The sequence below is a fragment of the Topomyia yanbarensis genome, chromosome 1, assembly GCF_030247195.1.
Source record: "Topomyia yanbarensis strain Yona2022 chromosome 1, ASM3024719v1, whole genome shotgun sequence".
Lineage (NCBI taxonomy): Eukaryota > Metazoa > Arthropoda > Insecta > Diptera > Culicidae > Topomyia > Topomyia yanbarensis.
Window position 1 is genome coordinate 22910971 of NC_080670.1, and position 24847 is coordinate 22935817.

Below are 24847 nucleotides of genomic sequence, written 5' to 3' on the forward strand. Positions count from 1 at the left end.
CACAATAAAAGTATTTCTGTGTATTTCTGCTATTACTATAGTGTGCTAATAGTGTAATTGAAGTGTCACAAAGATCCCCAGCCTTTTGTAATGAATCGCAAGTAAACACAACCATCTTAACAGTGTGTCGGTTTTACCCTAACCAAAGGGTGTCGGTTTTACCCCAACAGCGCACATTTTTTTATAAAAGCAATTAAAAATATTGAATTTCTCAAACTCGTCTTCAATGCATCTAATTGATCATAGGAAAGGCCGATAATAATAGGTACAGAAAAATGGGGTGATTTGAAAAGCTTTTGTTCGGTTAAAACCTTAAAATCTACCAACGAAATTTTACATCCAGACGAGTATGAACGCTGCTGTCGTATGTTTTGTTTATTTTTCTGATATTCGGCGCACTAACGTAAAATCAATTTTTATTCAAATGCTCTAGATAAACGTACTAATAATAATGTATCATTATGAAATGAATAAAAATTTGATTTCTAGGCAAAGTTGTGGGGTGTCGGTTTTACCCACAGTGTCGGTTTTTCCCACAATTCCCCTACGGCTGTATGATCCAACGACGCCGGTGGCACTTGGGTGAAACTTGAAAATTGATAAAATTGAACTTGGATATCATCCCAAATGTCGTTAAAAAATAACTTCAAATTCCATAGTAGTACAATAACTGACAGACATGCCATCCTGTCACCGAGAACAGACCGGGATGTTCCGCTCGGGGCGGTTTCTCGTCCCGCCATAGCAGTCACCGCACATGAAATAAAAGTTCCCAAAAAGGGTGATACAAACCAGTCGAGCAACATCCTCGGAGCAGCGTGACACAGTACGACGGAGAGGTCAAGCTGTAAAACTTCTCTGTCGCTGCTTTCTTCTTGCTAGCGTTTAAATTGTTAAACACACTTCCTTGCCCGCAGGGGATCGCATACATATATGAAACGGGCGAGACTAATCATTTTAATTAAAATGTTTGCTATAATTAGAAATATTCCTAAAAATTGGAAAAGCTGGAGGAGAATGTGCCTACGTGTCACAAACACGTGGAAATGCGTGGACGCTGTCGATGTTGCTTAGGGGCGTGCAATTCCATTAAAATGAGCCACACCCCGCAACCGAACCGACCATCGTCTGCAGCCGCAGCGTCGAGGGATGACCTCCGGGAGTCTGCGAGTCGCTGCCTGGCAGGAGCGGGTATTGACATATCAATTCTATTGGATTCTAGCGTGGAATTGTAGAAAGACAAACCCAAACACGCATACACACGGATCGTGAAAATGGCTCCCCGAGCGCCACTCGTCGGCTAGCACGGGTTCAGGCTTGCCATAAGGAAGAACACAAACTGCTGGCTGAGCATTAATTTGTGCGGAATACACTTGTGAATCACCCTCGGTTCAACGGTTGGCTGCCAACTCCGGCCCGTTTCGGGGGAGGGGTGGAACGGGCAAAGGATTATCGCAAATGCTCACGGTACACGGTGGTGGAAACCGGCTGCGCGGAACGATATCGGGTGCTTAACTAGCATGAAATTGTAATTACAAAATTATTAAGTCAAGTGAGGAGTCCCGTTCGTTTCGCCAGCGATTGTGCAGCGTACGGTTAATGACTCCCCCAATCGTAAAGCGTTTGAAGTATTAAGGGTCGGAGTGAATTCTAAAGTTAACCATATGTTTAGCTTTAATGGGGCTAGGGAAAATTTTCATATGAGATTACTTATGTAGTATATTGCAGCCTTACTATTTGTGCACGCAACTGGTTTAAACGCTTATTTCAGATGCAAGTCGTCTTTCTCCGAAGGCTTGATATCTGTACCTATCATTTGAATTTAATTTGAAAACGTTAAGATTGTTGATTTACTTGAATTACAGGCGTTGCATAAATTGAGAAAAAATATATAAATAGGATCAGGATCTTCCTTTTTATTGTATTTTATTATTCAATCAAACACATTGATCCCCCACCCCCTAATCTTACGAATATTATATTATCCCCTCTTAATTATGTATAAGTTAGTTGTAAAATTTCTTTAGTTTCATTAAAATAAACGAAATAATATACAAATGTGTTACCCCCTAGTTTTAAGAAATTCAATATGTAAAACAAAGAAAAAATGGAACCTTTAAGCTAACACAAACGTGCCTTATCAAATAAACGAATGAATAAAAATCGAACACGTTGCCAAAAATTCTAAATCTAAATCCAAATATGGCACAAAATATCTAGAAAAGTTTCTTGCAATAAAACTAGCTCTATGCTTGTAATTTTCATGTTGTTTCTGTAGAGCTCGTCGAATTTTACCTACACGCATACGGAAAACTTCCTTAAATAGAGCTCAAAAAATTTTGTGATATCGTTGAATAAAGTAGGTAAAACCAGTTAAAAGCGTTGGAAGTAGTTTTCATTTAACCACGGTGAAAATTACAACTCATTGCTAGGATTTTATATGCAATCTTGCGTTAAGTTTATTCAAATTTAAATTAAATTTATTTAATAGTGAGTACAGCTCTAACAACATAAGAGAACCTTTTCCAATGGAAGGGCTCGACTGGGTCAAATCCAGTGGTGCTAACCTTCCAGATTTATCAAGATTCTCCCAGATTTTTAAACATCGTACAGACAGACATAGATTTATTTTTGTGTGATCCAGATTTCAGATAATTTGTTCATACTTATCTAGTGTGCAGCGATTCTTGTGTTTATGTTATATTACCGCATATGTATGCGACTTATACCGGCTTGAACCTTCGTTCGAACCGGTCACAAATCTTGATAGCTCCTGGTTTACCTAGAGTTTTTCAACAGCAACAGTCTTTCTCAAGGCTATTTAATTCTTCCAACATGCCTGGGTCCTCCCTCAAAGGCCGTGTGCCAAAAATTAAAGCTAAACGGAAAAGGGTATCTTCTCCACCCGAAAATTCAATTGACTGCAGCAACTCATTCGATGTTTTATCCGAATGTGAAGCTGATGAAATTTCTAAATTTCCTCGCATTGCGCATAATGCCAATGAGAAGAAAACGCAATCACCTCCACCTATAACAGTGATGATCTCCGACTTCAAAGCCTTTCGAACTGAGCTTTCGACGTTCCTTCCGGACGTAAAAGTCTCTTTTCAGATTGGCCGAAGCGGAGAATGTCGAGTTACAGCGGAGGAATTGATTGGCCACAAACGACTACTCCAGTATCTTACGGAGAAGTTATATAAATTTTATTCATATGATTTCAAAACAGATAGACCATTCAAGGCTGTCTTGAAAGGGCTACCTCAAGGTCAAAGTTTGGATGAAATATCCAACGAATTGAAAAATTTACTTGGCTTTTCTCCTTCACAAGTTATTCTTATGAAGAGAAAGGCTACCGGCGATGACACGCCAGTACGCTCTGGAATTATCCAGGAGCTATATTTAATTCATTTTAACCGTAATGAGTTTAATAATTTGAAAGTATTTGAAAAACCACGTTTTATGTTCCACGTGCGAGTATCGTGGGAACATTATAGACGACATGGGGGCAGAATCTGACCCAGTGTCGTAGATGCCAAGGCTTTGGGCACGGCACAAAAAATTGTCATTTGGATTCCAAATGTATGATCTGTGGTGATAAATCGCACACGAAAGATACTTGTCCGGTGAAAAAACCACAAAAAGTTTCAAGTGTGCTAATTGTAGCGAAAATCATAAATCGAATTTCTGGGGTTGTCCTGTTCGATAAAAAATTATAAATTCTCGTTCTAGACAACAAAAACAACAAATAAAAAATGTACCTACCTCTTCAGGTACACTTCAAGAAAACACGCCCAAACGTGTTAATCCGATTCAAAATAGATTAACAACTTCTTCTACCTCCGTCACACCATCCTACAATGGTGTGTCATCTTATGCTTCAGTGGCAGGTAGCAATGCCAAAATAACGGCTGCAACTACCACGCCCTCAATCTCGTTTGCACCCAACGCTTCCTTTAGTCCAGTGGATCTAGGAAGCGTAACGGAAGAAAAATTAAAATACCTACAGGAGTCTATGCTATCTATGATGATTGCCATGTTAAATTCTACCTCCATGTTTGAAACTTTTCAAGCGGGTTGGGAATTTGCTAACAAAATTGTAATGAAATTAAAGTTTAACAATGACTTTAAATAATCATTTAAATTTATTAAATTGGAATGGTCGTTCATTAAAAACGTGCGAAGACGAATTTTTCAACTTCTTGAGGATACATAATGTGCAGATAGCCATTGTGACCGAAACTTTTTTAAAACCAAATATTAAATTGAAGAGTAACTCTAATTTTGTTATTCATCGATTTGATCGAATTGTTGGATTCGGCGGAGGAATCGCAATAGCGGTTGATCGTATGATCAAACATTCCGTTACGCCGTCTCTTGACACCAAGGTGATCGAGAGTTTGGGTATCGAAGTTGAAACTGATCTTGGTATCATTTTTATTGCTGCAGCCTATTTGCCTTTTTAAGTGCACTGGCGAGCAAATTAATTTCTTGAAAGGAGACTTACAAAAACTTACAAGAAATCGGTCGAAATTCTTCATAATCGGTGATTTTAACGCCAAACACCGAGCCTGGAATAATGCTCAAAGCAATTCCAACGGTAAACTACTTTTTAATGATTGCTCTGCTGGTTATTATTCAATTTTGTTCCCGAATGGTCCTACGTGCTATTCGTCTGTACGGAATCCATCAACAATTGATTTTGTTTTGACAGATCAACGTCACATTTGTAGCGAATTGATTACACATGCTGACTTTGATTCTGATCATCTTCCAGTAACTTTTTCACTTCCTCAAGAAGCTGTTACCAATCCCATTAGCTCAGTGTTCAATTATCACAAAGCGAATTGGGAAAGGTACAAAACTTATATTGAGAATAATTTTAATCATGACCTTGATTTACAAAATAAAGCTGACATTGATACGGCATTACAAAATTTAAGTATATCTATAGTTGATGCTAGAAATTTATCAGTACCAACAACACAGAAAAAATTTAATACTCCTATTATTGACGACGATCTTCAACTTCTGATTCGCTTGAAGAATGTTCGAAGACGTCAATATCAACGTTCTCGTGATCCTGCTATGAAATATATCTATCAGGATCTACAAAAAGAAATTAAGCATAGATTCACACTCTTAAGAAATGAAAATTTCGCGAAAGAGGTTGAACAAATCAAGTCAAATTCTAAACCTTTCTGGAAACTTTCTAAGGTTCTTAAGAAACCTTAGAAACCAATTCCAGCTTTGAAGGAAGGTGACCACATGCTTCTTACAAACGAAGAAAAAGCTCAAAAACTTGCTCAGCAGTTTGAAAGCGTTCATAATTTTAATCTCAACGTTGTGAGTCCTATTGAAACCGAAGTCTTACAAAAATATGAAAACGTTTCAAATCAAGTATTGTCTCGAGACGATATTGTTGAAACAAACTATGATGAGATCAAATCCATCATGAAAAAGTTAAAAAATATGAAAGCTCCAGGTTATGATGGAATTTTCAACATTCTTCTTAAAAACCTTCCAGAAATCACCATGAGATACTTGGTCAAAATATTCAACAAATGTTTTGAATTAGCATACTTCCCTGAAAGATGGAAAAATGCCAAGATTATTCCTATTATGAAGCCAAATAAAAACCCAGCAGAAGCATCTAGCTATCGACCAATTAGCTTACTCTCTTCTATTTGTAAATTATTTGAAAAAAAATCATCCTAACTAGAATGATGTCACATATCAATGAGAATTCTATTTTTCTTCCTGAGCAGTTTGGATTTCGTATTGGACATTCAACTACTCATCAACTTGTGAGAGTAACTAACATGATAAAGGCAAATATCTCAGAGGGCTATTCCACAGGAGTTGCTCTTCTAGACATCGAAAAAGCTTTCGACAGTGTTTGGCACAAAGGTTTAATTGCCAAAATGTAGGATTTCAATTTTCCAATTTACATAATAAAGATAATTAAAAATTATCTTGCTAACCGTACCCTACAGGTTTCTTATCAGAATTGTAAATCTAATAAGCTACCCGTTAAAGCAGGCGTCCCTCAAGGATCAAGCGTCGCACCAATACTATACAATACTTTTACCTCTTATCTTCCAAATCTACCTACAGGCTGTAAAAAGTCACTTTTCTGTGATGATACTAGCATCTCAGCACTGGGAGGAGTCTTCGTATTATCTGCAGTCGACTGCAACGAAGCTTGAATATTTTCAATGATTACCTGAAAAATGGAAAATTTCCACTATTGCGGCAAATACACAATTGATTGTGTTTCCGCATAAGCCAAGAGCTTCTTCTCTTAAACCAAATATTTATTTATTTATTTATTTCGTCAATCGATGTAGACTGGTATAGTTACAGTAATGTTTACATTTTTCTTATTTACTAAAATATATATATATATATATATATATATATATATATATATATATATATATATATATATATATATATATATATATATATATATATATATATATATATATATATATATATATATATATATATATATATATATATATATATATATATATATATATATATATATATATATATATATATATATATATATATATATATATATATATATATATATATATATATATATATATATATATATATATATACGTAATTTTATTATAAATAAAACAATTTCAGCTTTTACAGAATCATTTTCTTATGCGTTAGAATTTCTTTTATGTAAAAAATATTGTGTGAGTTTTAGTTTGGGCATTGTAAAATCAATTGATTCGCAATAGCGGTTATAAACAGCCATCATTCGATTTATAGGCCCATATTTTGCATAATTTGTGCGATATGGAGTTATTGAAAATATGCTTCGGTTTCGTAGCTGTCGAGAAGGTGCATAAAAGTTTAATTTGGATAAAATTTCGGCTGAATCAATACGATGCGAGACGATATTATTAATGAACGAAAGCATTGCAAATTCACGACGTTCCTTCAATGTTTGTATATTGATAAGCATGCAGCGTGCTTCATAAGATGGCAGAGGAAATGCTATCCAACCTAGTTTACGAAGGGCAAATAATATGAATTGTTTTTGTACAGATTCGATTCGTTCTTCATGTGTGCTTGAAAAAGGGCACCAAATGATGCTGCAATATTCTAATATCGACCTAACATAAGCAATATATAATGTTTTGATTGTATACGGATCTACAAAATGATAACTAAAGCGTTTTATAAAGCTGAGCATGTTGTTAGCTTTGTGAATAATTGTGTTATAATGATCAATAAAATTTAACTTGAAATCTAATATAACGCCTAAATCCCTAATTCTTTCACATTTTGCTACATTCTGTCTTCCTAAGGTAATCACAACATTCGGTGTTTGTCGTTTTCGACTAAAAGTGATTGAATTGCATTTTTTTACGTTTAGCTGTAGGAGGCTTTTTTGACACCACGTGTGGAAAACTAGAATTTCGTTTTGGAATGTATCAATATCTTCGGCATTTCTTATCTCCAAGTAAAGTTTCATGTCATCGGCATAGATTAGTACTTTCAGTTTTTTGAGAAGGAAGGAAATATCGTTCACATATAAAATAAACAATAGAGGTCCTCAATGAGAGCCTTGTGGAACTCCTGAGGTGACTTCAATTGGATTAGATTGCTTTCCTTTGAATTTGATTATTTGCTGGCGGTTGGATAGATATGATTCTAACCACGTACGCAGCTCAGGCTCAATTCCCATCTTTTTACATTTCTTATAAAAGAAATGTATAGAATTCGCTCAAACTTTCAAGATTTTTTCCGAGGCCCGGAGGGCCGAGTCTTATATACCAATCGACTCAGCTCGACGATTTGGGACAATGTCTGTGTGTGTGTGTCTGTGTGTGTGTGTGTATGTAACGGACAAATTCTCATTCGTGTTTCTCAGCAATGGCTGAACCGATCTTATCCAAACCAATTTTAAATGAAAGAACTAAAAAACAGTATGAACGCTATTAATTTGTTTTTGATTCTGATGTTTAGTTTCCAAGATATGAATGTTTGAATGCGCAAAAATGGCGTTTTTTGCCGTTTTTTTAAATTATCTGCCGAAATTGACAATGTAGATTAACAATTTATATGGTTTTAGACAGCTTTAACGAATACCTTTCGAACAAGCTATAGATTGTTGAAATCGTACTATTATCAAAAGAGATATTTAACATTAATTGCGGACGAAAGATTTTTATCATTTCCCATAGCCAGAAATATGACCAAAAACATGTAATCTATTATTAACGCCAAAACGGCTTATTTTAGGTCAATAGTATCTTCGGAGAATTTAATGGAGGCAATATGCCCTTTCTTTTGGTATTGTGCTTTTGCTGATTAATCCCCCTATGAGTGAGATATTTTCACAAATTTTTTTGGAAGTGATTATATCGAAATGATGCCTTCAGCAAATTTGTAGCTCTTACTTTTGCGAATAACGTTACTGAAGACTTCAAATATCTATTTTGAATACTTTAAAAGTTATGGCTTGTTGTTTGTTGATTACTCTTTGTCGCTTATTTATTGTTCAATATAGTAATAATCCATTGAAATAAGCCAAACATTATTTCGATAAAACGAATTTTGTATTTCATTTTACTATCTACAACCGCTAGAAATAATCACCGAACACTTCCAAGTTATCTGGAAGGAACTTGATAACTTATCAGTACAAAAATGTTCATTTGTGCGAACTTTCTGACTGCAATTTTGCTAACTTATAACCATCGGATCGATCTGAAACATATCGGAAAATGAGAAGCGAAATAAATAACTCCAAGCAACGGCGTAGCCAAGAGAAGGTTTTGGGGTTTAACACCATACAACCCCCCCCCCCCCCACAACACCCAAAAAAAATTGGATTGAAGTTGAAAATTTATTGATGCAGACTGATTTAATTCAATATTACAATAACAATTATCTGATCCGTAGATTGATAACCTGTTGTTGTAAACATCATGAGGACTTTTGATAAATTGTCGGAATGGGGTCCTGATATGTAACTGATCTCTTGGTCTTGATTTCACAGTTGTCTAATAGCATCAATATCAAATTCCTGTCTGAAAACATTCCAATAGAAAATTCCAGAGTTCTGTAATCAATCATAATCCTCAGATTTATTTTCAAATTGATCTCGTTTTTGTAGAGATGTACTGTAATAAGGGTCTTTATTTAATAGGAAGCGAAGTTAAAATTGATTTAATTCTATGAAACATAGAACTGCTCAACAAAAAATGCATAAATTTCAACAATTGCTTAAAATGTTTTTGCCTTTCTCATTCACCGGAGGACCGAGTGTCATATGCTAATCGACTCAGTTCGTCGAGATCGGAAAATGTCTGTGTGTATGTATGTCTGTATGTATGTGTGTGTGTGTGTATGTGTGTGTATGTGTGTATGTGGAAAAAATGTGACCTCTGTTAATCAGAGATGGCTGGATCGATTTGCACAAAGTTAGTCTCAAATGAAAGGTACAATCTTCCCATCGGCTGCTATTGAATTTTTTATTGATTGGACTTCCGGTTCCGGAGTTACGAGTTGAAGAGTGCAATCACACAACAAATTCCCATATAAACTGAAATGAAAAATTTTCAAAATCAAATTTGTATTTTTGATGCCAAATGACATTATAATGCATGAAACATTGAGATTTGATGTAAACTCGAAAAAATAACGTTTGACAAAAATTGATTTTTTTGGACTTTGGTACTTATTTGCTCTGTTACTATTTTCTGAAAAATTAATTCTGCATAATTTTAAAACTTCAAAAATTACGGTTTCGGAATTATGCCGTTTAGACATTAAGATCGATTTTCACCAAACCCCCACCAATTGTAAAATTGGTATTGTAAAAAAAACGTAAGGGCGATACTTCAATGCTGATAGGTGGGACCGAAAAAGTAAACAATCGCCAAAGGGACTATATACTATATATACAATCATTTTGTCAATTTCAATAGCAAACACAAATTTTAATTTAATAATTTCAAATACTTCATGAAGTTTTGGGTTTCGATCACTGAATCATGCAATCTAGGATGTAAAAAACACAATAGTTCTAAATTGGAAATAAAACCAAGTCTGGAAATATGCACTGTTGATTTTCTTTGAATGCACTATGAGTCACAAGGGCGATTTTTTGGTACAAAAATCAATAACTCCCAAACCGTTCATTTTAGAGAAATTATGCTGAGAGAATATTTCTGGGGATTAAATTCGCTTTCTTTTAAAGTAAAATGTAGCTAGGGTGGTCCTCTCAAACATTCTTTTCGAAAAATTATTTTTCGAACAAAATGGTATAGCAAGGTACTTACTTCAGCAAAGTTGTAGAAAAATGTTTTTCAGTTAACATTTTCAAATGAATTAAAGTTATAGCACTATCGGTTTTTATGTTATAATTATTTTTATTCTTTAACTTAGGGTGTTTCTGAAAAAGTCAGTTTTTTAACTATAACTTTTTAAATAGTTAGTCTATCTTCATACTCTCTATGAAGCAATTTTAGTACTTTTCATTGCGCATATTTCTGCTGAAGAATGTGAATCGATATCATTTTTCGTTATCGAGTTACGATCTTTTTTTTTTAAATAAAAATGATAGTTTTCAATGTCTTCTAACTCAGAAGGTTGCAAAAACTAGCAGCTAAATTTGTACTCTTTTGAAAGTGCATCAAAAATACTATAAAATATTTCAAAATCAAAGTCAGCATTTTTGCCCTTCGATGTCAAATATAAACAACAACACCACGAGTCGTGACAGTTTAATTGGTATCAATCTCATTCATGAATCGAATCGCAGTAGCCGACGACTGCTTTGATCAACGCGTGTAGTGCTTTGTATTATTAGTGCTGTTAAAATGGATAAAATAAAGTTGTTCGATCTCTGGAAAGTGGCCAAAGGTGAAAATAAAAATAAAATAAAAGTTGTGTTTGAGGAAATAATGAGATAATTTGATGTGGGACAAAATGAAAAAAAATAAGTTCACTCAGAATGCAAAAGCTGTAACAATTAAAACATGTAAAAGGTTTGATCAATTTTGGAAAGACAGTAATCGAATTGAGACGAAAGTGCTCGATAAAAATTCGAAATATTTTGAGAAGCCGTTAACAGTTCCTACAAAAGATTCAAACTGCACTTCCTCCCAAACCTGCATTCACAGAAATTCGTCGCTTACTTAGAACAGAATGAAGGGTAATCCTTAATTCATTTGCTTTTTAAGGCAAAATGCGCTACATTTTATATTATGTCAACACTTCCATTACCAACAAGTTTCATGAGCGAACAAGGAGCTGAGGCTCGGAACGATCGACTGAGTCACGGTAGAAATTGTTCAAGAGTCGCGAACATGGAAGATGTTTTCTTTAGAGCAATGGACTCGTCTAATCCGGTTCTTGCAGTTAGAAGATCCCGATACAGTAAACGCACTGAAATAAGTTCAATATTAAATGAGTTAGCACTTTGAGAAAAGAGACACGATTCAGATAACTATAACGACGACGATGCTGATGATGTTGATGATTGTGATTATAATAATTATGAGGATGACGATGATAATAAAGTAGTTACGTAGAATAGTAAAATAAATATCTGTCTGAGCCTAACGTTTTCAATATTTGTGTACATATATTTGACAAGCTCAAAAAATCATTTAACAACTCGACTTTTTGATCTAGTAAAGCAGGTTCTAAATGGCAATGACCAGACCCTTAAAAACAGCCGTATGCTGATGTCATTTAATCATAATGTTGATGTCAACATTTTTCGCTGAATGACAAAAAAGCAAAAGTTGATTTTGAGATATTTTACAGTATTTTTGATGCACTTTCGAAAGAGTACAAATTTAGCTGCTACTTTTTGCAACCTTCTGAGTTAGAGGTCATTGAAAACTATCATTTTTATTTAAAAAAATGATCGTAATTCGATAACGAAAAATGATATCGATTCACATTCTTCAGCAGAAATATGCGCAATGAAAAGTACTAAAATTGCTTCAGAGAGTATGAAGATAGACTAACAATTTAAAAAGTTATAGTTAAAAAACTGACTTTTTCAGAAACACTAAAATGACACCCTAAGATAAAGAAGAAAAATAATTATAACATGAAAACCGATAATGCTATAATGCTATAACTTTGATGCATTTGAAAATGTTACTTGAAAAACATTTTTCTACAACTTTGCTGAAGTAAGTACCTTGCTACACCATTTAGTTCTAAACATAATTTTTCGAAAATAATGTTTGAGAGGACCACCCTAGCTACATTTTGCTTTAAAAGTAAGAAAATTTAATTTCCAAAAATATTCTCTCAGACATAATTTCTCTAAAATGAACGGTTTGGAAGTTATTGATTTTTGTACCGAAAAACCGCCCTTGTGACCCATAGTGGAATGGTGGGTTTTTTAAAGAAAAAGCGTTGATTTCTTAATTCTCAGTCGCGTTGGAAATTTGAGTAAAGTATAAACTTCAAATCGATTAAAAAGAAATCGATTTTTTTTTGGCTCAGTACAATATACATAACCCCTTTAGAAAAATCAGTTTTCCCACCACAATGCATTGATTGAGGAATTTAGATATTTTATTAACAGAGCATTAGCAATAATTCGTTTGTATGTCTATTTTATGGGCCATTTTTTCGCCTTCCCATTGATTTGGTTTGAGATTTCTAGCACTGATGTTGTCCTATGCTGATTTGAGTGATTCTCTGAGTCCTGCCACTATCCCATGTAGTATGTGTTATCAAAAACATCGCGAAGCATCAAGTTCTAAATGTTCTCAAACGATATAATATCCGAAGAGAGTGATAAGAGTTATAAGAAATGTCTCATCACACTGTTAGGTGGATTAAAAGAGTTTTTAATTTATAAAGTAACATTGGGATGTCGATTCGATCAAATGCTTTACTAAAGTCTGTGTAAAGTGCTTCCACGTAGTTTCCATTGTCCATTGCAATCAGTGAATAGTTAATAAATTCTAGTAAATTTGTTGAGGTCGAACGACCTTTGAAGAAGCCATGTTGGAGGTTAGTAATTCTGTTTTTTATTTGAAGAAATATTTTTTCGTTAATGATCGATTCAAAAAGTTTCGGAATGCTGGAGATTATGGCTATTCCACGATAATTGCGAACGTCAGATTTTTTCCCAGATTTATATATAGGTACTAAGAAAGAACTCTTCCATGTTTTGGGAAACTCTCCAGATTGTAAAGACATATTAAAGAGCCAGAACAATGGAGTTGTAAGCTCGGTTGCTAGGTTTTTCATAAATAGTGGTGGAATTCCATCAGGGCCAGCACCTTTTGATGAATCCAAATGATTTAGAGCATTGAAAATGTCCTCCACTATGACATGACTGACACCAATATCCATAGGAAAATCTGGAAGAAAAGCAAAATAATCGCGATCGCGGTCTTGTTCAGAAAAAGTTGTATATATTTCTTGGAAGAATGTTGCAAATAGGTTGCAGATTTCTTTCGGGCTATTATGTACGTTGTCATCCAAGTGCATTGTTGATGGGAAATTGTCTGATTTTAATTTAGTTTTGACGTAGTTAAAAAAATTCTTTGGACTGGATTTAATCTGCTGTTCAGTTTTGGAGTTGTAATCCGCAAGTGCAGAATCTATGGCAATATTTAGTTTATCGCAAATGTCGAGATATTGTTCCAAGTGCTCGTTATTTTGATTTTTCTTGTATAGCTTGTGGGCTTTTTGTTTCCTATTTTTCAGATTTTTAATTTGCCTGTTGTACCGTAACCGTTGTAATAGGATGCTTCGAGCTACCGTGTCGTCTTTTCTTCTTAATGGGCACCTCTTCATAAATAATTTCGAAAATCATTTTGTAAAATACGTCCAGGGCGGTTTCAATATTCGCTTCATTCCTAAGAGTGTTTTGCCAGTCGACATTACCTACCTTCCGTCTGATATTGTCATAATTAGCTTTATGGTATTCAAAGACTTCCTCAAAGTCATAGACGTTGGGTTCTTGATTTTTATGGATGAACAAAGAAAATTCAATATCAGTATGAAAAGCTTCATTTTTCCACAAAGGAGCCAAAGATTCAGATACACAGAAATCTTCCTGAGTGTTTGTAAATAAAAGGTCAAGATAGCAATTCTGTTGATTTTTTACATGATTTATTTGATTTAATCCTATCCTAGCAGTTTTGTCAAAGATGAAATTCAATGTTTCGTTTTCTCCTACGACTGGGATTAGAATATTTTCATTTTCAGAATCCGGAATAAAATCGGCATTGCGCTGGTTAAAGTCTCCGTAAATGTGAACTTTGACCTCGACCGGAAGTTCAAATAAAATTTGTTCAGCAATTTTGAAAAAGGCTTCATACGATGATATATTAGCATGCTCTGGTGGGAAATATACAGAGGCAAAAACATGTATTTCACCTGAAATGTTCGCTTTAACCCACACATGTTCAAATTCTTTAAACTTCACTGTGGGAAGAATTTCAGAATTAAATTGAGCCGAAACGCCTATAAGTACTCCTCCACCAGACTTCTTTTGAGATTCTAAAAGATTTCGGTCGTCTCTGAATACGTTAAAACCACTACCAAAAATTTCCTCACTTTTTATGCTATCGTTCCAACTTGTTTCAGTGCCTAAAATAACAGAATAAGAGGAGCTCAATACATTACTATAGATTTTGCTCATTTTAGATGCGCTCTGCATACGATTAAAATTTTGACAATATATCAAAATTTCTGAAAGCGTTTCTGATTAAGGTAATGGCAATTTGTCATACTTAGAAATATCATGCAAAACTATTGTTCCGTTTTCATCCGTAACCGGTTCGTCATGGTCTGCCTCTGAAGAGTGCGTTAGGTTGGACGAAAACACGAATGCTCACAGGAACAAGCTGAACAGCGCTGAGAAAAGGAATTCGTCAGGACGGGGGTTACAAACCTATCTGGTGCGGAAGTTGAGTTAAATTGATGTACAACCGGGTATGGATTCAGTGTTTCACCACGTTGAATCCTGATACCACGCTGATTTTCAAACGGAGGCCTAGAGAATTGCACCCTTGCCGCCGCAAGTAGATCCTTATCCCGGGGAAGAGAGTTGCCAGCTGTTGGACGACCGCATTGCGTATTGTTGTTGTTGTTGCGATTATTGCTGCTATTGTTGTTGCGATTGTTGTTACGATTATTGTTGCTATTGTTGTTGCTATTGTTGTTGTCATTGAGGTTATAGTTATAATAACTGCTTCTGGATATCTGATGTTTATTTGTCTCATTAGTATTACGGCTACGTTGGTGTCTGTTTTTATTGCGATCATTTATTACCCGATGCAACTGCTTTTTATTAGCTTTTCTTCGTGCCATCGCCCTATCTTTCATCTTTTGCTGTTGAATTCTACGCTGATTACGTGTGTCGTACTCCGTCCAGTCAGAGCGCCACACTTTCTTCGAACCCAATAAGCGCCACCCTTCAGTGGCTTCGGCAGTGGAACGGTGACCTGAGTCAGCCGATTTTGTTGATTGGGCATTTAATTCGTCCATCAAGCTGGGGCCCGCTGGTGACAAACAAGCATCGCGTATACTGCTATCCAAAGTGTTAATTGAGCCGGCAAGAGATTGTACTTCTTTGAGAATGTCACTGCCAGGAATCAGGAATCAGAATATATTGGCTCAAATGGCACGTTCCCCGTACATAGTCGGGGATTTGTGCCTTGCCGTGTGTTTTCATCATTTCCTGAGTGGAAGGAAAGGACAAGGAGGTGTGGGGAAGTAGAATTGGAAGGGTGGGAAAAATAACAGCACAAAACAAAAATAAACAACAGGTAAGTTAAACTCACAAGTAGTTCAACTTGCCTGCGAATAAGCCTAAAGCTCTTTACCACATTGGATAAGAAACTTTAGTATGTCTCTGAGTTTCAGTCGACCAAACATGGTTTCGTCTATATAAGGACGGCCGAAGACTCGAAATCGCAATTGCGCTAGCGCTGGACAGTTGCATATCAGATGATATGAGGTTCCGTAGTCGGATTCACAAAGATCACATGAAAAAGACTCAGCGCGCTGAATAGTTGCCATGTGATAATTGAGTTTGCAGTGGCCGGTTAAAGCCCTGGTCAGCATGCCGCAGTGGAGCTTCGAAAAATGTAAGAGATTTTTCGAAACCACTGGGCATGGTTGTTCTAGAAACGCCTTTGTTTGGCGACACGTTTGTAGATTTCTCCAATAATTGCGGTGCTCGGACGAAGCCCAGGACCGTATTTTTTCCCTTATCCAACTTGTCGAAATTGGCAGCGCGGGCTCAGGACCAACGAAGTCAATCGCTGAACCTGCCCTGGCCAATTCGTCAGCCCATTCATTTCCAGTAATACCGCAATGACCGGGCACCCAGACAAGGTAGATAGTGTTGACAATGCTTAGTTCTTCGATTTGGGTTCGGCACGCGATCACTAGCTTGGACCGGGATTTGTCTGAGCTAAGGGCCTTGATTGCAGCCTGACTATCGGAGCAGAAGTTTATAACTCTGCCGGACAAACTCAGTTGAAGGGCCGATTGCACCCCGCACATAATCGCAAAGATTTCTGCTTGGAATACAGTACAATATCTACCTAGTGAGTGAGATTGTTCCAGTCTCATTTCACGACAGTAGACACCAGCACCAGCACGTCCCTCCATCAGAGAACCGTCAGTGTAACAAACCACTTGCGTTTGTTGTTGTCTTTCCATAAAGCCAGACAACCACTCCTCTCGAGAGGGAATCTTAACATGGAATGTCCTGTAAGGAAAACTACAAGTGAGTGTAATATCGCTGGGAGCAAGAATATCTTCACCCCATGTAACCATTTGTGACCACAATCGTGTATGACTGGTAGCAAGATCAACATGATTACTGTTCCAAAGCCCAGTAACCTGCAGTCGGAGTCGTGGTGAAAGCACCAGTCAACGCCATGAGCGCCATTCTTTGCAGATGGTTTAGCTTTGACTGGACTGTCACCACCTCTCCCCTCTGCCACCACACAAGGCATCCGTATGACAGTATTGGACGTACAATTGTCGTGTAAATCCAATAGATGTATTTAGGTTTGAGACCCCAGGTCTTTCCAAAAGTTCGTCTGCACTGCCCGAAGGCCATGCACGCTTTCTTGACTCTGAACTCAATGTGAGCAGACCAATTCAGTTTGGAATCCAATATGACTCCAACGTATTTGACTTGATCTGCACACAACAGCTCAGAATCAAAGAACTGCAAGGGACGAACCCCGGTTGTTATTCGCTTCTTCGTGAAAAGAACCATTGAAGTTTTGCTTGGGTTAACTGATAGTTTAACTTGTCGACACCACTGTTCGACAGCTCTTAATGCCTGTTGCATCAAGTCAAAGATTGTTCCGATGCAAAATCCAGTAATTAGTATTTGGTAATCGTCAGCAAACCCGTAGGTTGGAAATCCAAGCTCATTGAGTTTCTTCAACAAGCCGTCAGCTACTAAGTTCCATAACAAATGTGACAGAACGCCGCCCTGAGGACAACCGCAAATACTCAACTTCCGTATCTCAGCCTGTCGCAGTGACTAGCAAAGTATGCGGTTACTAAGCATTGCGTTTATCCAACCCGAGATACATGCAGGTATCCCATGACCGCACGTCGCTTCCAGAATAGACTGGACATTGTCAAAAGCACCCTCAATATCTAGGAATACACCCAAGCTAGATTGCTTGAACGAGAAGGTTTCCTCAATGTTGTAAACAACATCGTGAAGCAGAGTGATCGTGGATTTCCCACACTGATATGCATGTTGCATTTTGTGCAGTGGATATTCAACTAAACTAACGTTCCTGATGTGATGATCGTTTATCCGTTCCAAAGCTTTCAGAAGAAAAGAACTTAAGCTGATAGGCCTAAAACTCTTGGCTTCTTCATAGCTTGAGCGCCCCCCTTTGGGAATAAATCTAACAGTTATTTCTCGCCATGATTTCGGGATATACCCGGTAGCAAGACTGGAAAGCAAAATCTTTTTCAAGACATGTTTAAGAATATCAAATCCCTTTTGCAGTAGCACGGGAAGTATTCCATCTTTTCCGGGTGATTTGTATGGAGCAAAGCTGTCAACTGCCCACTTGACCGATTCAGTGGAAACCAATGTGCGTGCTAACGCCCACGAGTCCGAATCACCAGAATGAGATCTGTGAACATTGATCAACTCCGGATCGATACAGCCTGGAAAGTGTGTGTCGAAGAGACAATTAAGAACATCTTTTTCGTCCGTCACATAAACACCATCTCTGGTTTTCAAGGAGTTCATCTGAAAATCATTCGATTTGGAGAGAATTTTATTTAATCTGCTAGCCTCGTTCAGACTAGAGACATTAGTGCATAGGCTTTGCCAGCCAGCCCGTTCTGCAGATCTAAGACATTTCTTATATGCACTACGAGCTGACCTGAAAGCCCTGGAGTCATCACGGTGACGCCGGTTCCAAGCTCTTCTCATAACTTTCTTCATTCTTTCAAGCTCAGCCCTCCACCAAGGGGTTCCCCTAGTCGATTTAACAGTACGAAGTGGACAAGCTTCTTCGTAGGATGCTAATATGAATGAGTTTGTCGTATCCACGACGTCATCTAAGTCGTCTAATTGACTAATTGTTGGAAAATATCCATGAAATTTAGTCGCCAAGTTTTCCAAAAAGAGGTCCCAGTTTGTAGATTTAGGATTACGATATGTCACCACATTGAAGGTGACATCAAAATGCTCGAAAAATATATATTTATGATCGGATAGAGGCGGTTCAGTTTCATTTGGAACCTGCCAATTTCCCAGTTCATGCAAAATTCTATCAGAGCAAAGTGTTATGTCTAACACCTCCTCCCTCCCAGACCTCGCAAAAGTTGGTCGGTTTCCCACATTCAGAATATGGAGATTTGTACTACTTATGTACTCCATCAGTTCAGAGCCTCTCAGATTGATGTCTGAGCTGCCCCAAATGATGTGATGAGCATTCGCATCACTGCCGATAATGAGCTATCCAAAGTGTTAATTGAGCCGGCAAGAGATCATACTTCTTTGAGAATGTCACTGCCAACTGAATTTGTTATAATTTTCACTTCGTCTAAAACTTCACGTGTAGGACGCGATTCACTCAGGTAGTGTTCATTACAATGAGCTGCCATATCTATGGTAAGGGTGCTCAAGTTCTGAACTTCGCTGCAGATTTTTTTCAATTCTCTGGTCAAATCGGCAGTGAGATCATTTACATACTCTTCAATGTGTTTTTTGTAGATCCCATAGATATGTTGAATAGTGATGTGATATGGTTTTTCAGCGTGACCAGCTCATCGGCCTTATTAAAAGAATTACTGTCAATGGCCTGCGATAGTGCCGATACAGCATTTGCCACTTGCGACGATGTGTTTATGTTCACATTCGCCACTGATTCTTTAAGTTGCAGCTCAACATTTTCGAATAAGTCAACAATTGAATTGAACTTTTTTATGTCGGCTGCTATTTGTAAGTTGCAGTCCGTTTGCGTAGTTATAGATTCAAATAATTTTTCCTGTTGGTACAGCACTTTTCGTGTGTCTATGCCTACCTTTAGATTATGCTGGCAATCTGCACACAGGGGAATCATGAAGTGCGAGATAAATTCTTCTTGATTTCGCTGGACTCCTACACAAGCTGCATGATAACATTTTCTGCAGAATTCACACTGCCACAAGAAACGATCATCGCTGATATTACAAGATGTCACACTGCAGCTCATTATGATAACCGTTGTTTAATAGGATTAGGAAATAATAACCATAATATTAAATTTAATGGTTTGAATTTAACGTGGACAGATCAAATTAAATACTTGGGTTTGATTTACGATAAAAAACTCACTTTTAAGGATCACATTGAAGGAATCCAAACAAAATGCAACAAATATATAAAATGTTTATTCCCTCTTATAAATAGGAATTCTAGGCTCTGCCTAAAGAACAAACTATTAATTTATAAACAAATATTTAGACCGGCAATGCTATACGCAGTGCCAATCTGGGGAAGTTTTTGTGCTACTTGTGCTACTAGGAAGAAAACGCTTCAAAGAATTCAGAATAAAATTCTGAAAATGATTTTGAAGCGTCCTCCCTGCTTTAGCACAAATGAGTTGCACAGACTTGCAAACATAGAAATATTAGAAATTATGACGAACAGTATTATAAGCAACTTCCGACAAAAATCGTTGCAATCTTCAATTGCAACGATTGGCTCTTTTTATAGTTTATAAGTTAGTTTATAAGATTTGTTTAGCTCCTTATTCAGAAGACAAGTAGGTTTAAAACATCCTACTGAAAAAAAAAATACTTAACTGCGAAAGCATATTATAACTTTATAATAATTAACTGAATCATGTAAACAATAGGGATGAAAAGTCACCACTTGTGGCTGAACACCCAATATACTAAATTAGAAATGTAATGCAAACAAAACAATATAATCAAATAGAAAATAATATATAAAAAAAATGTATGCGACTTACAAGTTGTAATATAGATAGGAGATAGTACGCACACATGTATTTCTTCCAGCAAGCAGTTGATAGCATTTTAAACCACGTCTAATTCTGTTTATTTTTTTTCTGAAAGGGCTTTGAGAGGGGTTGAAAATAGGATATATTCTTTCGATTTGAATTGAAAAATGAAAATTTTAAAACCGTTATAGCTCTTTGCAATAACCTAATTAGGAGTAGCTTTGTATGAATAAATGTTAGAACAAACTTCATTTATTTTTCAAAAATGGATTTTTACTAGGGGTTTCTTACCAACTCATTTTATCGTAAAACTACGTTTTTGTTTTTGATATGGGGGGAGGTGCACATTGCAAATTCAACAAAAATTATATTAACGAAAAGTGGTTAGGTTTTGAACTAGGGTTGTGGTACCGGTAATACCGGTACCGAAAATCCCGGGAATACCGACCCATTTTTGGTACCGTAATACCGGTACTGAACAAAAGCCAGTACCGGTATTTTCGGTATCATGCAATTTTTTTTTGAAAAATATCTAGGGGGATCTGTTTCAAAATATCGGTCTGCAAGATGACTTTTAATTATATTAAATATCTTCTAGATAAATCGTTGAGCTAACACCTTTGTGGGGGAATGACGAGGGGCCATCATCATAATTCTAGAAGTTAAACATTACCAGTTCCCGTTGCACTGAACGGTATGTTTAAATTCCTGCGCTACTTTCTCGAAATTAAATTTAGCGATCTTGTACTAAATTTCAAAATATTCACATCTAGCGTAAGAGACCGATAAAATAGCTATGATTTTTTTTATTAGTGACATTCTGATTGATTTCCATTATTCACTGGGTGGCGCGTAATAATACTACGGTCTAAGTCATGTCTGTATTTGGTTTGCTCTTAAACCTTTATCTATAAAAGAACGAACAGCGATTTAGTAACTAACACTTTTAGACTTGGTGAACAGTTTCAAATGGGACGATTTGTAATTATTGATAATCGGAAAATTTAGCAAAACTCCATAGTTTACAGGAAAGCAACGAGCCTTGGTATGCTTAAGAGAATAGTAGACAAACGACATAGAGGTCGAAACCAATTTACAAAAAAAGCAAGAGAGGAAATGCGAGAAACCTGCCCGAATTTACTGCCATTCTCGCTTTGATTTATTGATGTTAATAGGGTTTCTGACGTGTACCAGCTATTGAAGTCGACGAAAGTCGCAAAGTGGCCTAGATTTCAAAATAAAAGTGCCGCCTTCGAAAAATATCTTCTGCTAAAATGGGTCATACCATTCCGAAGCAAATAAAAACAATAAACATGTTTTTTTTTATATCAGCACAAATCAATCATCTAAGAATAAGGTCATCAGTTTGAGCATTCAATTTCACTTTGACGCTTTTTTTCGAATTTTTTAAAAAAAATGTACGGGTACCGGTACTTTACCGGTACTACCGGTACTGAGGGCTTCAGTACCGTAGTACCGGTTCTCGCCAAAAAGGGTCGGTACTGCAAACCCTATTTTGAACACTTATAAAACAGCCATTTGATGATAATTACGGTATGTAATTATTACGATTATTATGATATTATGTTAACAGTTGCACGAGGCGTGCAAACGTTGTTCCCTAACGCTGAAATGTGTCTAAAGTGTCCCGTTGTTGTAGTGAATTATGCCCCCTTGTTGTGGTGAAGTTTACCCTCACACAAGTGCGTTTTGGACTGCCCGTTTTTACAAAGTGTTATTTATAATGATTTGAAACATTGCATATTTTACATGTTTGTGAACATTTTGCAAAGCGTCATGATTGCGATTGCAGGGGAATATGTGGTTGAATGACATTTATTAACTTCTCCCAATTACCAGGTGTATAACCTTGAATCCTTTTCTTTTGTCATAAAACACTTTTATTTGCTTCACTATACACTTTACGTTTAAATATTTCCAACCGCCTATCTTCCTAAACTTTTAATTTTGATTTCTGCCTTTCTTGAAGTCTTTAGCAAAAGTGATTTGCATTCTTTCTATCCTAACCCAGTAGCTTCCCTCTCACTCGCAATTTTCCTCTCCCGTTTGGCTGTATTTACTGCTTTCCCATAGTTTCCCAATCCCGAGCGTTTCCTGTTTTTCTAACGTGTGTGTAATTTGATGTTTTGTGTTCATGTGTTTCATATTAAAACTTGGGTACTGTCATCGGGGGCTCCTTTTCGCCAAAATTGTAGAATGATACTTGAGCTTCTAGTTCAAATTTAACGTTATATTTTGACAAAAACAAAACATAGTATTATTCGCTGGTTCAACACAAATATATAAATTTGGTAATAGGTTTAAGAAAATGATTGCAAATAATCGTAGTAGGCGATGAAACTGAAATATTAAATATACGCAAAAAGCATTGTAATTTAAATTCTCTTGGGAAAGTGTGATATACTAGTCAAATTATTAGATAAGAGGATATAGATTACGTGGAATTAACCTGGCAATGTAAAACAATTATTTGTGTTTGTACTTTTTGTCCGTATTTTTGATTTTTTGGAAAATGGTGACTATATGTCCATTATATCTCAAATTGGGGCTACTTTACGCCAAGCTCTACTTAAGTCTATATTACACAATCTGTATATTTGATCTAAAATTTACTTTGTTTTGGGATTTGATTCTAATTCAAAGCAGATTTTGATTAGCGCACTAGTTTGACTGTTTTGAAAAATAACAGCAATCCATAATTTGCAAGTTGAGTAATGTAGTTGCAATGGAGGCAAACATATAAAAACGCCATCGTTTCTAGAAGTATTTAAACTACCGTAAACCGGGGTGACATTGATCACTTTTTGAAGTAATCATTACATATTTCTAGACGCAACACATTTTTTTCAAGTTTAATATTTTTAAACCATGTACTGATGTATGGAGAACAATATTGGATGGTTTTATCTAAAATTGTCCGTTTGCAGCTATTTTTTCAAGAAATGATTTCAAGTTGAAGTCCGTTTTCGTGTTCCGGGGTGACTTTGATAACTTGCATGTTCACCCACATTAAGCTATTGATGTCAATGTTTTTCATTCAAATGTTTATTTAAACTAATTCTGGAAAGATACTCATTGTTAAATAGATGTTAATTAGTATTATACAAAGTATTTCAATGTACCAAAATTCGTATAATTTGTGTCCAACTAGAATAAAAGATTCTGAAAACCTTTAAAACTACTTAAATTGTTTTGGTTCAACATTTTATCAATGTACAAAAAGTTTCATACATTTTAACACGTTGGAATATTGAACAATAAAAAAACGTTACGAATTTCAGCTTAAAATAATTTGAAATAATTGCCAATTAGTTGCACAAAAAATGTATTAAAAATAAACAAACTCTTAAAATTAAATTTAGCATATCCCAATCTAAAGGAAAATAAAAACTCGCTTGTAATTTATTACTCTTGCTCAAATCTGAGACTTATTTGTTTTATAAAAAATAGACACTTTACGAAGCTTCGCAAAAATCAGGTAAAGTCAAGTTTCGGTTTTTTGTAGTTTTTGTACCCAAAAACCGAACAATATACTCAAAAGGTATAACAAATCAGTATTTTATAAGTTTAGAGTAAAAATCATTTCAAATTAAAATGATTCGGTAGACTATTCTGGTTTAATAAGCGATCTACGAAAAAAAGTGTCGAGTGATCAAAGTCACCCCGACCCCGGTTTACGGTATGTGTATTGAACCGGTAACCCCGGTATGTGTATTGACTTTGACCCCGGTTTACGGTATGTGTATTGAAACAATTTGTCGTGGAATGACAGAAAAAGTAGCGGGGAATAGTTCTGCAGTGTAGGCGAATGAACTTATGGTTAAAATTTTACTAAACAAAAAGGTCATCAATATATTGGAGATGGATATCTCATTAAAGATGGATGAACTGACCTGACTATTGAATATAACAGTACCATTCTGTTGGAAAAACCTTTGCACTCCAGAATACAACTACTTTTAGAAAAATACTAATACAAGGGTGTCTAATTCATAAGGCTCAATGAAAAAGTACATTATGGAGAGCGTTTTTTCTCGGCTTGTTGTTTTTAATTGTAGGACTTATTGACTCGTCAAAACAAGATTATTGGATGCGTGGTACGCAGCTTTTGAAAATACCCTTTTTATTTTTACGACCACGAGAACGACTTTCATTTGAATTCACACATAAATGACGATTATGATCTATAACAAATAAATCAAGAAGTTAACATGATTTTGAAAAAAAAAACTTTTTGGCGTAATTTTTAGTTCATTATATCCCATGCTCAATCTTGATTTACCAAAAGTTCTTTTCACTGGCTTTGGAAGTACTTCTGCCATATGTAAAACATCAAACAGTTTCAAATTTGAAGT

The 24847-nt window shown here is 36.0% G+C and overlaps 1 protein-coding gene across 1 annotated transcript in view; it reads right to left on the reverse strand.

The window, feature by feature from the left end:
• The window catches only part of LOC131693807 (myb-like protein W), a 40649-nt gene that overhangs the window by 7754 nt on the left and 8048 nt on the right, over positions 1-24847 (reverse strand). Inside the window, exon 2 of the mRNA XM_058981955.1 lies at positions 14915-15225. Within this exon, the coding sequence (XP_058837938.1) occupies positions 14915-15225 (311 nt within the window). The remainder of the gene's footprint in view (positions 1-14914; positions 15226-24847) is intronic.